The sequence below is a fragment of the Chelonia mydas genome, chromosome 3, assembly GCF_015237465.2.
Source record: "Chelonia mydas isolate rCheMyd1 chromosome 3, rCheMyd1.pri.v2, whole genome shotgun sequence".
Classification (NCBI taxonomy): domain Eukaryota; kingdom Metazoa; phylum Chordata; order Testudines; family Cheloniidae; genus Chelonia; species Chelonia mydas.
This window is the reverse complement of record NC_057851.1, coordinates 78,892,954-78,907,848: the sequence shown is the minus strand read 5'-3', so window position 1 is coordinate 78,907,848 and position 14,895 is coordinate 78,892,954. Positions and strand designations below refer to the sequence as shown.

The 14,895-nt window shown below is 41.8% G+C and overlaps 2 protein-coding genes across 11 annotated transcripts in view; one reads left to right on the top strand and one right to left on the bottom strand.

Annotated features, from left to right (window-relative positions):
• Positions 1 to 14,895, top strand: part of RTN4IP1 (reticulon 4 interacting protein 1) — a 48,341-nt gene that overhangs the window by 27,995 nt on the left and 5,451 nt on the right. For 2 of the 7 annotated variants that reach the window (XM_037894565.2, XM_037894566.2), the window contains exons 9-10: positions 5,230 to 5,328; positions 13,841 to 13,961. In XM_037894565.2, coding sequence (XP_037750493.1) covers positions 5,230 to 5,328; positions 13,841 to 13,961 — 220 coding nt within the window. Of the gene's footprint in view, positions 1 to 1,409; positions 1,555 to 5,229; positions 5,359 to 10,186; positions 10,223 to 10,738; positions 10,805 to 13,840; positions 13,962 to 14,895 lie in introns of those variants that run through there. The other 5 variants (XM_037894567.2, XM_037894569.2, XR_006289529.1 and 2 more) reach the window with 4 other exon arrangements.
• CRYBG1 (crystallin beta-gamma domain containing 1) overlaps positions 13,191 to 14,895 on the bottom strand; it is a 133,754-nt gene continuing 132,049 nt past the window's right edge. For all 4 annotated transcript variants that reach the window (XM_007067012.4, XM_037894563.2, XM_043542743.1 and 1 more), the window contains one exon: positions 13,191 to 13,293. In XM_007067012.4, the coding sequence (XP_007067074.3) occupies positions 13,205 to 13,293 (89 nt within the window). In that variant the 3' untranslated portion in view covers positions 13,191 to 13,204. The remainder of the gene's footprint in view (positions 13,294 to 14,895) is intronic.

The following is a 14,895-nucleotide window of genomic DNA, read 5'->3' as shown; positions in this document are numbered from 1 at the left end:
GTTGCTCTCTCACTTGGTTAGCCTGATGCAGTTGTGTATTCTGTGGTTAATCAGCACTGACTTTCAGGGATCTTGTCTTCGGGGGGGGGGGGGGGGAATACATCTACATTTACTAAAAATAGTTACAGTAGAATGGGTAAAGGTGGTGAACAAAACAGCTTCTGAATATGGTGTGGTGTTTCATTTTCTCAGCCCTTGCCCCGGGAGTGTGCAAACCATGGGGAGGGGAGGGTTCTCTAGTAAGGAGAGACATTTTCCTCTGCTTGAAAAAAGCAAACTCAGGTAGAGGGGAAGTATAAATAGGAGATGCAGCTGCACAAACAGCTCTCACTTCTTGTTTGTGTGGGATTTATAACACCAGTCAGATTAAACTAACAGCACAAGTGAGTAACACTGAAGAGTGTGTGATGCAATATAGAACAGCTTCCACTGCCTGCTACTAGACTAGAGAGTTCTACAAGAGAAGCTGTCCATTTTTCCTTACACCAGTTAGAGCTTTCCTCTGCATAGTCCAGTGTGTTTAACATGGGGTAAATTAGCTGCATCCAGCCACTCTAACTTGTATTGAGGCGAGCCTGGCCTGGCAAACACAATGCTCTTGGGCTGGCTCCAGTCTCTTGTTCCTCCTCATTGTGCTGGAAACTGCTCCAGCTGCTCCTGTTATGATCAAATACAGCCTATGCGTCACTTAAACCCTCAAACATAACTGGATTCACTTGGACTTTGCTATCAGAATTGTATTGATCACGTGTTACTCTATCATAACTGCAGTTAGGAGTAATTTGTTGTTTTAAGAAACATAATATGGCTGTTTTAATTCTTTAAAAGATACCAGAAGAGCAGCTAGTGTGTATGACACAAATGTTATGCAAAGACACCCTGTGAATTAGGTATTGTTACCATTTGACAGATGGAGAAACTGAGGCAGAAAGAGAGGTTTGTGACTTATCTAGGGTCTCATAAGAAGTCCTTGGTAAAGCTTGGAATAAATAGAATCCAGAACTTCTCCCTCCCATTCCTGGGTCTTTACCACCAGAGCATGAGTGTTCATATTTGATCATTTTTCATTAGGCATTTCTGAAGCTCTAGTTATTTTAAGATCAAGGCAGAGAGGTCAAGCTCTTCAATGTATTTTTGTGTACATAATATTCATATTTTTTGGAGATTCTAAGATTTCATTAAGAAGAAAAACCCTGCTTCTAGCCTTTGGGTTCCAAAGCTACCCTTGAATATGTGACACGAGTAATCACTGCGAGTGCCATATTTGAGTCTGACAGCAACTTCAAACAGTGCCTCCAAGAGGTGTGAACTTTCCTCCCACCCCTTAATCTCACTATGATGTTAAGTCTAGAGCCTATTGATGACACTTCTCATGTCCGCATTAACTATTTCATTGCATATCATTTCAGTGGTAAAATGGAGAAGGGGGTGGGAGTGAAGGCCGTGGAAGGTGGGACTTGAGAGATGCAGCAGGGAAGGAAAGAAAGGAGAGAAACAGAAAGGAGGATGGGGAAGGAAGAGAAACAAAAGGCAGAAATAGCGGTGTTCCTAAAGGTGAGCGTATTTTCCATTTAGTGACAATAAAGTACCAAACAAAAATGAAATTTTTAGTTGCAACATCAAAGCCAATTCAACTAATGATCTTTGTGCAAACTTCTCATTGACATCGGAGGAGATTCACTGTGGATGCAGGGAGGGGAGTAGTGAGTCCTACATTTATATCTTGGCTCATGAACCATAATTACAAATGGAATTTGGCCCTTTCCACAGAACGAGTGCCCCTGGATCTAGGTACTGTCATGCTTTCATGTCTCAAAATTACAGTGTGTTCTTCATTTCAACCCAAAATATGCATATTTGTATGCAGTGCATTGTTAGCAAACATTTATATTCGTGTCCAAAGGCCCTACTCAGGATCATTGTGCTGGGTGCTGTAGAAACACAGAAAAGAACCAGTGCAATATCATTGCTTTTGAGTTATGGGGTTTGATTCTTCAGTTCTTGCTCAAAGCTCCTAGGGAGTTTTATGTGAGTGAGGACTGCAGGATTTAGGCTCGTCTGTTCACTTCAGAACTGAAAGGGCCAGTGCATCTCTTATCAGAGAAGTACGGACCTCCAAGGAAGGATTCAGATTGGCCAACGGTTTGAAAATTACTACTACTGAGTGGACTCCTAATGCAGCATTTCAGTCATAGCCTGTTGAGTTCAGAGCTGGGTTTGATACATTTCAGACTCTTAACTAACATTAGCAAAGAGGTTTCCTCTCTCTCTCTCTCTCTCTCTCCTCCTCCTCCTCCTCCTTTTAAAACATGTAAGGAGCTCATTGAAGAGCCCAGGGATCCGTATCTATAATGTTCTGCACATTATTAAGAACGGAGAGCAAGAGAATATTCAAACTCAATCTGTTTTTTTCAGATAAACAATTCTGTAGTTGTGGGTGTAATCCGTTCTCTCCCCAGCCTTTAGTATTTAATCCTGTTTCCCTGAACAAGTAAGTGTCCATTGGCAGGGGGCTGATGTGTGCCTGTAAATTGGCAGTGTTTGCATTATCCAGTTAATCTCCACTTATTATCATGTATTCAGCAAACAGGGATGCTCCCTCCAGCCTGCCTGCCTGTTCACAGGAAGAGATTTTATCTGTGTCAGTTGATTATGGTAAAGGCCAAATGACTCATTGTGCTGTGATATGGTCAGCTCTTTCAGGGTTATCTAGACAATGGGCTAATCAGCAGGCCAGAGAAATTTTTTAATGCTTTAGATTGCCAGGATCATCAATTTAGTATTCATGTCTCTAGAGCATTGCCTAGGGGTCAGTGTTTAAATCAGACCAGAGGTTTCTAACAATGGAGCATATGAGCGGTGAGCATTTGGTGGCAGTGATACACGCAGTGTTTTGCATTCGATCAGGTTGGGCTAGGGATTCCTCTGAATCCCCTAGAGCACCATTTTTAAAATGAGCTGTGAACTTTGTGATATATTGAGAACCTAAGACATAGTGTTATAATCTGATACAAGTGATCACTCATAGTTCAAAACGTATGTTGGGTCTACGGAGGGTAATAGTCTTGTTTTTGTTCTGAAATCTTTATATAACCAGTGTTGGTGTCTGGAATTATCCTTATTGTACCTTTCCTTGTAAATGGCTCTTCTGTGCTTCCATCTGGGGATCATATCTGAGCTCCAACCTTTCCTGATTACTATTCTGATAGCCTCACCCTGCCACAGGCCACACTCCCCCTGGGCTAATCAGTAGTTTTGTGCTATGTGTTTCTGAGGAGTCTACCTCTCTTTGTTTTAAACTGAAGTGAAGCTCGGCAAATAGATCTTATTTTAATAACTTCTATGGGTAGTTCAGGTTCCTCAAGCCATGCTCGGTACAAACAAGTTAGCGAATTTTCCCTGCTCTTTCCCCACCCTGCTGTTGCTAAAGCAATGGAGGACAGCCACTGCTGTTGATGCTACATTTCCCTTGCAAGCAGTCACAGCAGCTGCTTGATCCACCCCATCAGCATGGCCAAAGACACTATTGCTTTAGTGTGTGTGTGTGTGTATATATTCTTACTATATGTTCCATTCTATGCATCCGATGAAGTGGGCTGTAGCCCATGAAAGCTTATGCTCTAATAAATTTGTTAGTCTCTGTCATAAATATAAAGGGAAGGGTAATCACCTTTCTGTATACAGTGCTATAAAATCCCTCCTGGCTAGAGGCAACATCCTGTTACCTGTAAAGGGTTAAGAAGCTCAGCTAACTTGGGTGGCAGCTGACCCAAAGGACCAATAAGGGGACAAGATACTTTCAAATCTTGTGGGGGGGGGGGAAGGGGGCTTTTGTTTACCTGGTTGGTCTCTCTTGAGACTTAATGAGGCCAGACAGAAATCCATCTTCTCCAACCCATCCTAATCCAAGTCTCCAATATTGCAACCAGTATAGGTAAGCCAGGCAAGGCAGATTAGTTTTTTTGTTTTATGTGAATTTTCCCTGTGTTAAGAGGGAGGCTTATTCCTGTTTTCTGTAACTTTAAGGTTTTGCCCAGAAAGAGATCCTCTGTGTTTTGAATCTGAATACCCTGTAAAGTATTTTTCCATCCTGATTTTACAGAGATGATTTTTACCTTTCTTTTTTTTTAATAAAACCCTTCTTTTAAGAACCTGACTGATTTGTCCGTTGTTTCAAGATCCAGGGGTTTGGGTCTTTGATGATTTTGTAACCAATTGGTTAGGATATTATTCTCAAGCCTCCCCGGGAAAGAGGGTGTGTAGGGCTTGGGAGGATATTTTGGGGGGGAAGACGTCTCCAAGTGGCCTCTTTCCCTGTTCTTTGTTTAAAACGCTTAGTGGTGGCAGCATAGGGTTCAAGGACAAGGCAAAGTTTGTACCTTGGGGAAGTTTTTAACCTAAGCTGGTAAGAATAAGTTTAGGGGGTCTTTCATGTAGGTCCCCACATCTGTACCCTAGAGTTCAGAGTGGGGAGGGAACCCTGACAGTCTCTAAGGTGCCAAAGTACTCCTGTTCTTTCTGCGGATACAGACTAACATGGCTGCTACTCTGAAACCTGTCATTTTGCAAAATTAAGATGTCAAAATAGCTGTTGGTACAAGTTGTTTCTTGGTCTATGTAAATTATACATAGATTTTAAAGGTACGGATTTAAAGGGTGGGATTTTGAAAGGTATCTAGATGCCTAATTCCACTGGTTTAAATGGGAATTAGGTACATAAATACCTTTTAAAAACTGGCCTGAAGTGACTTATGAGAACAAGGATGGGCCTTGTACTCCTAAGGCATTTTTAAAGGTGGGGGCCTAGTGAGAATTTCAAAAGCACCTAGGTTCCTAAGTCCCACTGACTCCAGTGGGAGTTAGGACCATAGATGCTTTCAAATATCCCCAAAGGTGCCTAAATACCTTTTTAAAAATCTGGCCTTTGAACCTGGTGTGTGTATTGAGTTGAACACGAAATAAATAATTGTCAACAATGAAGAAAAATGTGTAAAACACTTCTCTTCCTCCAAATATTAATGTATGGAACATAAGGTAGAATCAGTGTATCCATCTGCTTTCTCAGAGCCTTGGACCATAGATGACTATATTAGTGTCCAAGGTTAGCTGTCACTGTGTTTTAGTTAGTTATTACATATAACTTGGAAGTGTGGGAGGGGAGAAGCTGTTAGATATCACTTGGCAGGGATCAAATGATTGAGCATGATCCTATCTGTTTTTGTTTCATAGATCCATCCAGTTGTTGAGCAAGTCTTCTCTTTTTCTGAAGTTCCAAAGGCCTTTCTGAGGCTAGAAGGAGGACATGCACGAGGGAAAACAGTGATCAATGTAATTAATAAAAAATAACATCTACAGCCATTCTGTTTTGCTTGCAGTCTGTTCTCGCTGATAAATGCCATTTGGACGTGGTAGACTTGAAGGTGTAGTTTACTATTTCCTTGCAAGTCTCTCAAAAATGGTGTCCTAAGGTTAAAACGCTCCTAAAAGTTTTATAGGCCATGAATCTCTAAGTGTAGTAAGTACTAAAAGTTAGTTTTTAAAAACAAAATTATTGAATGTAAAATTCCTAATATAAAAAATTGGTTGGGTCCTTCCTACACCAGTTTTGTGGTTTAAATTTATGAAACAGAGGAAAGGCTAATGCCTTTTCTAGGTTGGCTAGATTATAGCCATGTGTGAAGAGGATTTGTAATTCTTCATATGGACACTCATACCCATCATTCTGATGGCAGGAGCTAAGTTGACAGCCTCATTAATTTTTAGTTCCATGGAGCAGTTTGTGCTGTAGGCATGTTTCAAATAAGTTCCAAAATGTCTTGTGAATGATGACTTTGCCCCAAAGGAAGCATTGGCTGTCCTGAGTTGTAAACAAGTGCTGAACTTCAATCTACAGTTTCTTGATCTGTAGAGTAACAGCAACAGAAGTCATTACTACAGACTACACTCTTCAGGGACCTTGTCTTTGTACGTGTTTACACAGCAACTAGCACAAAACCGTGTAATGCTACTGCAATATAAAATAATAATTAGGGTTGTCAAGCAATTAAAAAAATTAATCATGCTGTTAAATAGAATACCATTTATTTAAATATTTTTGCATGTTTTCTATATTTTCAGATACATTGTAACTGAAATCAGTGTACAGTGATCACTATATTTTGATTAAATATTTGCACTGTAAAAAAAAAAGTTTCAATTTGCCTAAGTACCGTAGTGTAATCTCTTATCATGAAAATTCTACTTTGTAAGTTCAACTATGTACAAAAAAATTCAGAAATAAAACAATGTAAAACTTTAAAGCCTACAAATCCACTCAGTCCTCCTTCTTGTTCAGCCAATCGCACAGACAAACCAGTGTGTTTACATTTGCAGGAGATAATGCTGCCCGCTTCTTGTTTACAGTGGCACCTGAAAGTGAGAACAGGCATTCGCATGGCATTGTTATAGTTGGCATTGCAAGATATTTATATGCCACCATTCCAGGTGTGTCTATGCTGATGATGGGTTCTGCTCAATAATGATACAAAGTAGTGCAGACCGACACATGTTCATTTTCATCATCTGAGTCAGATGCCACCAGCAGAAGGTTGATTTTTCTTCTTTGGTGGTTTGGGTTCAGGTTCTGTAGTTTCTGCATCAAAGTATTGCTCTTTTTAAGACTTTTGAAAGCACGCTCCAGACCTTGTCCCTCTCAGATTTTGGAAGGTGCTTCAGATTCTTAAACTTTGGGTGGAGTTCTGTAGCTATTTTTAGAAATCTCACATTGGTACCGTCTTTGCATTTTGTCAAATCTGCAGTAAAAGTGTTCTTAAAATGAACATGTGCTGGGTCATCATCCAAGACTGCTATAACATGCAATATATGGCAGAATGTGGGTAAAACCATGGAGCCAGAGACATACAATTTTCCCGCAAGGAATTCAGTCACATTTAATTAATGCATTTTTTTAACAAGCGTCATCAGCATGGAAGCATGTCCTTTGGAATGGAGGCTGAAACATGAAGGGACATAGAATCATAGAATATCAGGGTTGGAAGGGACCAACCTAATATCCAACCTAAACCTCCCCCACTGCAACTTGAGACCATTCCTCCTTGTCCTGTCATCTTCTACCACTGAGAATAGTCTAGAACCATCCTCTTTGGAACCACCTCTCAGGTAGTTGAAAGAAGCTATCAAATCCCCCCTCACTCTTCTCTTCTGCAGACTAAACAATCCCAGTTCCCTCAGCCTCTCCTCATAAGTCATGTGTTCCAGACTCCTAATCATTTTTGTTGCGCTTTGTTGGACTCTCTCCAATTTTTCCACATCCTTCTTGTAGTGTGGGGCCCAGAACTGGACACACTACTCCAGATGAGGCCTCACCAATGTCGAATAGAGGGGAATGATCACGTCCCTCGATCTGCTGGCTATGCCCCTACTTATACATCCCAAAATGCCATTGGCCTTCTTGGCAACAAGGGCACACTGCTGACTCATATCCAGCTTCTCGTCCACTGTCACCCCTAGGTCCTTTTCCGCAGAGCTGCTGCCTAGCCATTCGGTCCCTAGTCTGTAGCGGTGCATTGGATTCTTCCGTCCTAAGTGCATGAATGGCACATAAATATCTTGCTATGCCAGCTACAAAAATGCCATGTGAACATCTGTTCTCCCTTTCTGGTGACATTGTAAATAAGAGGGCAGCATTATCTCCCATAAATGTAAACAAACGTGTTTGTCTGAGTGAGTGGCTGAACAAGAAGTAGAACTGAGTAGATTTGTAAGCTCTAAAGTTTTACATTGTTTTGTTTGAGTGCAGTTATGTAACAAAAAAATCTACATTTATAAGTTGCACTTTCACAATAGTGTGAGGTGAATCAAAATATTTTTTATAGTGCAAATATTTAATCAAAAACAAGTGATCACTGAATACTCTGTATTGTGTTGTAATTAAAATCAATATTTGAAAATGTAGAAAAACATCCAAAAATATTTAATACACTTCAACTGATATTCTGTTTAACAGTGTGATTAAAACTGATTAATTTTGAGTTAATTGCATGAGTTAACTGCGATCAATCACCAACCCTAAAAACCCCCAAAAGAAATAGTATTTTTCAGTATTTCACTTCATACAAGTACTGTAGTGCACTCTTTTTATTGTGAAAATGCAACTTACAAATGTAACTTTTTTACATAACTGCTTTCAAAAACAAAACAGTGTAAAACTTTAGATCCACTCAGTCCTACTTCTTCTTCAGCCAATCGCACAGACAAACAAGTTTGTTTACATTTATGGGAGATAATGCTATTTATCAAAATATAAAGTGAGCAGTGTACACTTTATAGTCTATGTTGTAATTGAAATCAATATTTGAAAATGTAGAAAACATCCAAAAAATATTTAAATAAATGGTATTCTATTATTTAACAGTGATTAAAGCTGTGATTTTTTTAATGTCACGATTAAGTGGCTTTTTTTTTTTTTAATCCTTTGACAGCTCTAGTTAAGACATACCATCTAGTTATGTTTGTAATAACGAATAGGGGCATATAACGGTCTAGAAACCAGAGAAACAGGGGTAGTGTGCGGAGGAAAATGGGGGTATTCAACTTAATTCAAAACCTGCATCAAGTTCTGCACATTATTTGAAACCTTTGTTTATGATGCTGCTGTATCAATTTATAACCTGCACAGTAGCCCTTATTCCTCTCATTTGCCAGACACAGTTTAATTAACCAGAAGTTATAATCAAAGAAACACAAATATTTAATTAGTTTCCACTCCCTGGGATTGTTAAAAATTATCTTGCCCATAAAACTTTCATTCCAGTAGGTTTCTCTTAATTGATAGTGGAGGCTTATCATTATATGCATATTCACCATCTTATGGTAATTCACCTTTAATTGCCCCTTAACATGAAGTCTTGGGTTTAGGCACTTAAGTCCCACTTTTAGGCTCCACAGTGGTCCACAAAACTCCCAGTGAACCATTAGGGTATGTCTGCACTGTGATAAAAGACCTGCAGCTCAGCCATAGCTCTCAGAGCTCAGGCCTGCACATCCCCATGGGAATAGTTTAGCCCTCAGCCCCAGTCAGCTGTCCCAGGCTCTGAGAGTTGGTACTGCAGTTTTGTGTGCTCTTTTTTTTTTTTTTTTTTTTTAAATCAGTGTACTCAGTGTACTCAGAGGAGCCTTTAGCAGCACCTAAACTTCTGCCTCACCTAGGTGTTTGGATGCCTGTCTCCAACCTGAGCCCACAAGTGAGCCCTGACCTCAGGGGAAGATAGGTATTTGCCTGTGTATTGTGTGCACAGAGTCTGATCGGGTAGTTGTGCTCACAGGCTGCCTACAAGCTTAGGTCCCATTCAAAATAGGGTCACTGAAGAGGGGGTCCCTTCAACCTGGAAAAGGAAGGGGATGATGGAAACACCTACCTCATAACTTTAGCCCAGTGGCCACTCACCTGGGATGGGGGAGACCCAGGTTCTATTTCTTCCCCCCCACCTGAGGGGGAGAAAGGATTTGAAGTTGGGTCTCCCACACCCCTGCACGTGGGCAGCAGATGAACCCCTGCTTTGGGGAGGCTAGCCTACCGGCCCCCCTAAGGCCCTGACCCCCCCTACCAGAGCCACAACCCCTGCCCCAACAGGAGAAGCCCTGAGGGGCCCCGCTGCGACCAGAGGAGCTCCGACCCGCCTGCCCCAGCCACATCAGGCCAAGCTGCCAACCCCCCCAGCCAAGTTACTGCCCCCACAGCCAGCACCGGGCTGGCCCCAGCACCAGGCCGAGCCACTGGCCCACCACCCCAATGCTGGGCCAAGCCACCAGCCCCCCCACCCCTGAAGGCCTTCCCCAGGCTAAGTCACTGACCCCACCACCAGTGCCAGCCCCCCGCCCCCCAAGCACCCAGCCAAGTCTCCTCACTCCCCTGCCCGTCTCTGGCTCTCTGTGTCCCTTCTCACTCCTACATCCCCCAGGAGTGAAGGAGACATGGCACGAGCAGGGGCCTTCCCTGGCCCATTATACCCTCCACCCATGCCCCTCCAGGAGAGTGCTTTAACCTCTGGGCTAATGGATATTCTGAGGTGCAGCTCCCCCAGTCTCTGGCGTTTAAGCTGTCCCACTGTGGATGAACAGTGAAGGAGTGATTGTGGGGAGGGAGGGTGGCTGCTACTTTATAACTATAGTTCCCTCTCACTTATAGGTATTGGGCCAGAGTGTGTGAAAGCAGGCACCACCGAGTTCCCCCTCTGTAATTTTGCAAGGCAAGCACCTAACTTAATTCCTGCATGAAACTATTTAAGAGTCAAAGCCATCTGACTCCACGCAAGTAGTTCCCATTTGTGGATTGCTAAACAGGGAGAGGTGCTCCCTACAGCCTGGACTTAGGTGCCTACCTGCATGAGAGGAAAGGCTTACGACACACACTTCTCATGAGCATCTCCTCTGATCCTGCCTCCTCGGCTGACTTTGTGGATTGCAGCCTAAGGCTCATTTCTCCCCATTCTTTGTATAGGGAGCCTAGCTGATTTACTCAGTCTAAGGATCTCAGTGTTGTTACTTTGATGTTCTAAAGTGCTTAAGTCCTTTTGTAGATCCAGGGCTCAGTGCAGAGATTATTGGTTTAACCTGAAACAAATCAAACAGTACTTGAGAGATAAAATAAGAACTTAATACCCTGTGTAGAAGTCATCTTAGTGTAGTTCTTGTGTCACAGAAGCAGCAACTATCTCCACCACTTTTACATTCCTTGTAGGCAATCCATGGTAGAAAAATTAGGGACCGAAGACGACAACAGCCTGGGTGATCTCTTCACAACCGATTTGAAGCACAACGCATGAGAAGCAGGCAGCACTGCACCTGTACACACGAGCTTCACTATAGACATGTAAACAGGGAACTTTGCAGATAGTTTCACTAAATCAGATTTACCTGAATAAAATTTGTGAAGTACATATAACATACTGTGTATACAATAAAAAAAAGCACAGAAAAATTTGCCGGAATTACCACCTTGGAACCAGAAGTAGCACTCTTTAGAAAGGTTTCAGAGTAGCAGCCGCGTTAGTCTGTATTTGCAAAAAGAAAAGGAGGACTTGTGGCACCTTAGAGACTAACAAATTTATTTGAGCATAAGCTTTCGTGAGCTACAGAATAAAAGCATGTTACAACTGTACAATTTTTAAAGAGTAAGATGTATTTGAATGTTGATTATTGCAGTTGTCTGTACAGGAAGTGAAAAAACAACCACACACACTTAAAATTAGATTGAAGGCACTGACTTTCCCACAGGTAAAGATAAAAAGTAAAGCACCAGTATCCTGCGAAGCAACAAACAGTAAAGAAGAAAGTTACATTCTATAGACTTACTATGCAAGTCAACATCCAACGAGTGCCCCCTGAGGCTGCTAGGAGCGGTTTGTAATAACACTGGTCTAGGCAAGAATGAAATACAGCAGCATGGTACAAGAGTTTACATTCACTGTTCTGCCAGTGACATAAAATAAAACCACAATTTTAACATTGGGCCAAGGGAGACAGTAAACCATTAATGCACAAGAACAACCTGCTACAAGTTATTTCACATGCCTCTCTTGAAACAAGCTCTTTGCTAAGGTGTGGTTCCTATCCTAAAGTATGCATGGAACTTCAAACTTGCTTGACTGGTAATGTAAGTAAGTTCTTGTATGGCACTTATTGTGGTATGAGTATCTCCAAGTTTTCTTTCCTACCTCAACAATGAGCTTTTGTCCTAGAGTCCAGTGCATTACTGCACTAGGGTTGCTGTGACAGCCTGGCTTCGCCCGCCCACTTCCCGGATCCCAATAGGATTACTTTCCTGTAGCCATCTGGTCCGACCCTGTCACATAGGGTTATAAGAATGTGTTTAGTGCTTAGACTTTACTGAATACTTGTGAGTTGCTCTCTGCATTAGTCTGACATAACATCTGTATTCCACATTGTAAGGAATATTTGAGTGGTTGTATTGTGAGCCTCTGTGACCGTGTAAATCATCAGACTGGAGAGAGACGGTAACTAGTGTGAAGTGCTGATCTCCAGCAGAAGGTGTTACGTCCTGCCCAACAGGGAAGGCGCATTGACACCAGACAGACCATTGTGGGACATTAAAGAGGATAAAAGACCATTGACCTTGCCCTCCTCAACTTCACCCAAGATGTTTGGAGCAGACGAAGATCATAGTGGGTTCAAACGTAATTAACTATGGCTAGTGGCAGACAGTAGCTGGGACAATGTCTGGAGAGATTTGGAACCACTGACTAGTGATGCTTTTTTAAAATAAAGGAGAGAGAAGTATTTTAAATTACATTCTGAGAGTAGTAATGACTGCACTTAATGGAGCTACTACTAGGTTTGAAGTATTTGCCCCAAGCAGAGAAGTAGATAATACTTTTAATTTGTAAAGAGTAAGGCAGCCTTTTAAAGTAGAAGCAGATAGAAAATGGGCAAATTCTTCATAGCTGACACACCCTTCTTGCTGCCCAACACTTTTGCTAACAAACATCTATAGATTTGTATTCTCTGTCTTTCTAATAGAAAAACTAGAAAAATAGATTGCTTATTAAAATACAGGCTTTAAAATGACAACTTACTAAAATACATCTGCACATACCTTGTAGTCATTTTTTGGTAAAAATTCTCCTAAACAAATTTCAGTAGACTGAAGTTCTTTTTTGTACTAATGCATTATTTACATGTTAATTTTCAGGAGATGAATACGCCAATATACTACTACAAAGATCAATCTATTTTGCATACCCCCCCCCATATATGTTGCACTTCAATCTTTTGTGATAAGTTTTATCTAATTATCTCTCAGTATAATAGTTAAAACTTTTTTCCTGATAAAAACGTCTGTAGAAATAATTTAAAAATTACACTCATTTAATATAGTCTGGATTAGCAATTCATCACTGACATGAAATTGCTGCTTGGAAGGAGGACCTTAACATTTAAAAAATTAGTAACAAACAAACAGTTGGGAGCAGTTACAAAAATTGGTCAACATCGTTGTGGGCTAACATCAGTAAAACACACAAACTTATGGAATTAATGCTTAGAGCTGAATCTATCCTGTCGCTTGTTCTTACAATTATTGTGAAGGCAGGATAGAGATTCTCTCTCTTCTTCAAAGACGGCCACATTAGTTGGATTGTCCAGAGTGGTGTTAGAATTTCTCTCAGATGGACGGAACTGTCTGGATTTACAGAACTAATGCTTCCCAACACTGGGTTGGCTTCTGTTCATTGACCGCATTAACAACAACATGATTTTGATCGTATTGTGTGCCCCCTAAAAAGAAATTTAAAAAGAAAATGAAATGTGAAAAATCACGAACTGTTGGATTGAGACTGCGTCAGTGTTGTAAATGTTTCAGAGCCATTCTAAGGATACATGGCAAAGACACGTAAATCACATGCACCTTTTTAAATAGAGGTACAGAAGAGGAGTATATTCTCATCTTCTGTACTTCCCCCATTCCTACACTGCCTCCTCACTCCCTAAGGAACTGCAGAAGAGTGAGCCTATCTGCCTCCCCACTTGGTGCCTGAGTCGTGCACCTCCTGCTCCTGCTGTTGTGTGAAGGAGAGAAAGTAGGACAAGGATGTCAGGTGAGGCTGACTGGATCAGGACTCTGACCTTCCAATAATCAAATGCTGCCTCACAATCCCCATGTTCTAGCCATCCAGTGATTAACTGGCCTCCAAAGGCTAGCTAAGGAGTAACTCAGTATAAAAGAAATGATGCTGGCCAGCAGAACATATAGCAGTTTCAGCATGGGCCACAATAGCCTTTATGTTGTCAGTATTCATAAATAACCACAGCTATTTGCTTTCAGGTGGTGCACTCAGACTATAATGCATTAAAGAATGGCCAACCTGGGTCAGACGAAAGGGTCCATCTAGCCCAGTATCCTGTCTTCCGCCAGTGGTCAATCTCAGGTGCCCCAGAGGGAACAGGTAATCCTCAAGTGATTCAACACTATTCATATGGGTGCATATATTGTATGTCCCCACCTCCACCTCTCCCACTCTAACTGCAAATTGCAACACAAACCATGCCCTTACATTTGCACTATTTCAGTGACACCTGACATTATTTTCTCTCTCCTGAAATCAGTAAATGGACAGATGTAGTTGTCTATTACATCGGTGGTCACGAACACAGATGATCAGTCTAGAGCTCCCACTGCTGGGAAGCCTCAGCCTCTAGAGCAAGGACATTTCTCATCCGAAACATGAAATCAGTCAGTGACTAACACAGCACCCAAACCTGTATTTCTTCATGCTGTATTCAGATCATGCCACAGACCTGTCACTAGTGGGTGTTTGAGTGGACTGATAGCCAATGAAGAAAATGTTCATTCACTCAAGAAAAGTCTATTCTTCCTATTCACAAAGACGTATTCTTATAGTGAAACAAATGCCTTCAGGCAGTTGCAGGTCAATTTCCATCTCCCTAGCAAGCTCCACATATTCCTGGCCCTATGCTTTCCACAGCAGCGCAATGTGGAGAGAAGCCCAAGCTGGTGGAAAGAGCTGGAACAAAGAACAGGTATATAAAAGTATCCTCTCTGCCCTGGAACTGCCTCTCCCCTCTGCAATCACTTTGTGGTAGCTCAGTTCTGTGCGACAGGGCTGTCATCCATTGCTCACTGTGGCATGTAGCCTTCTTAGAGAAGCAGAACTTACGAGAGCAGAAGAACAAGCTTCTTATGGAGCAGCAGCAATTTCCCCCCACCCCAGCTAGGATGGATGGCCTGGGACCAGCCAAAAGGTAGTACAGCAGATATAAGACTTGTACCGCCGGGGCAAAGGGAGACCCGAGCAGAGGGGAAGTGTGGTAAGGTTGAGATCAGTGAAAGGGCTCTGTTAGTGCTATGTTATTTTTTTG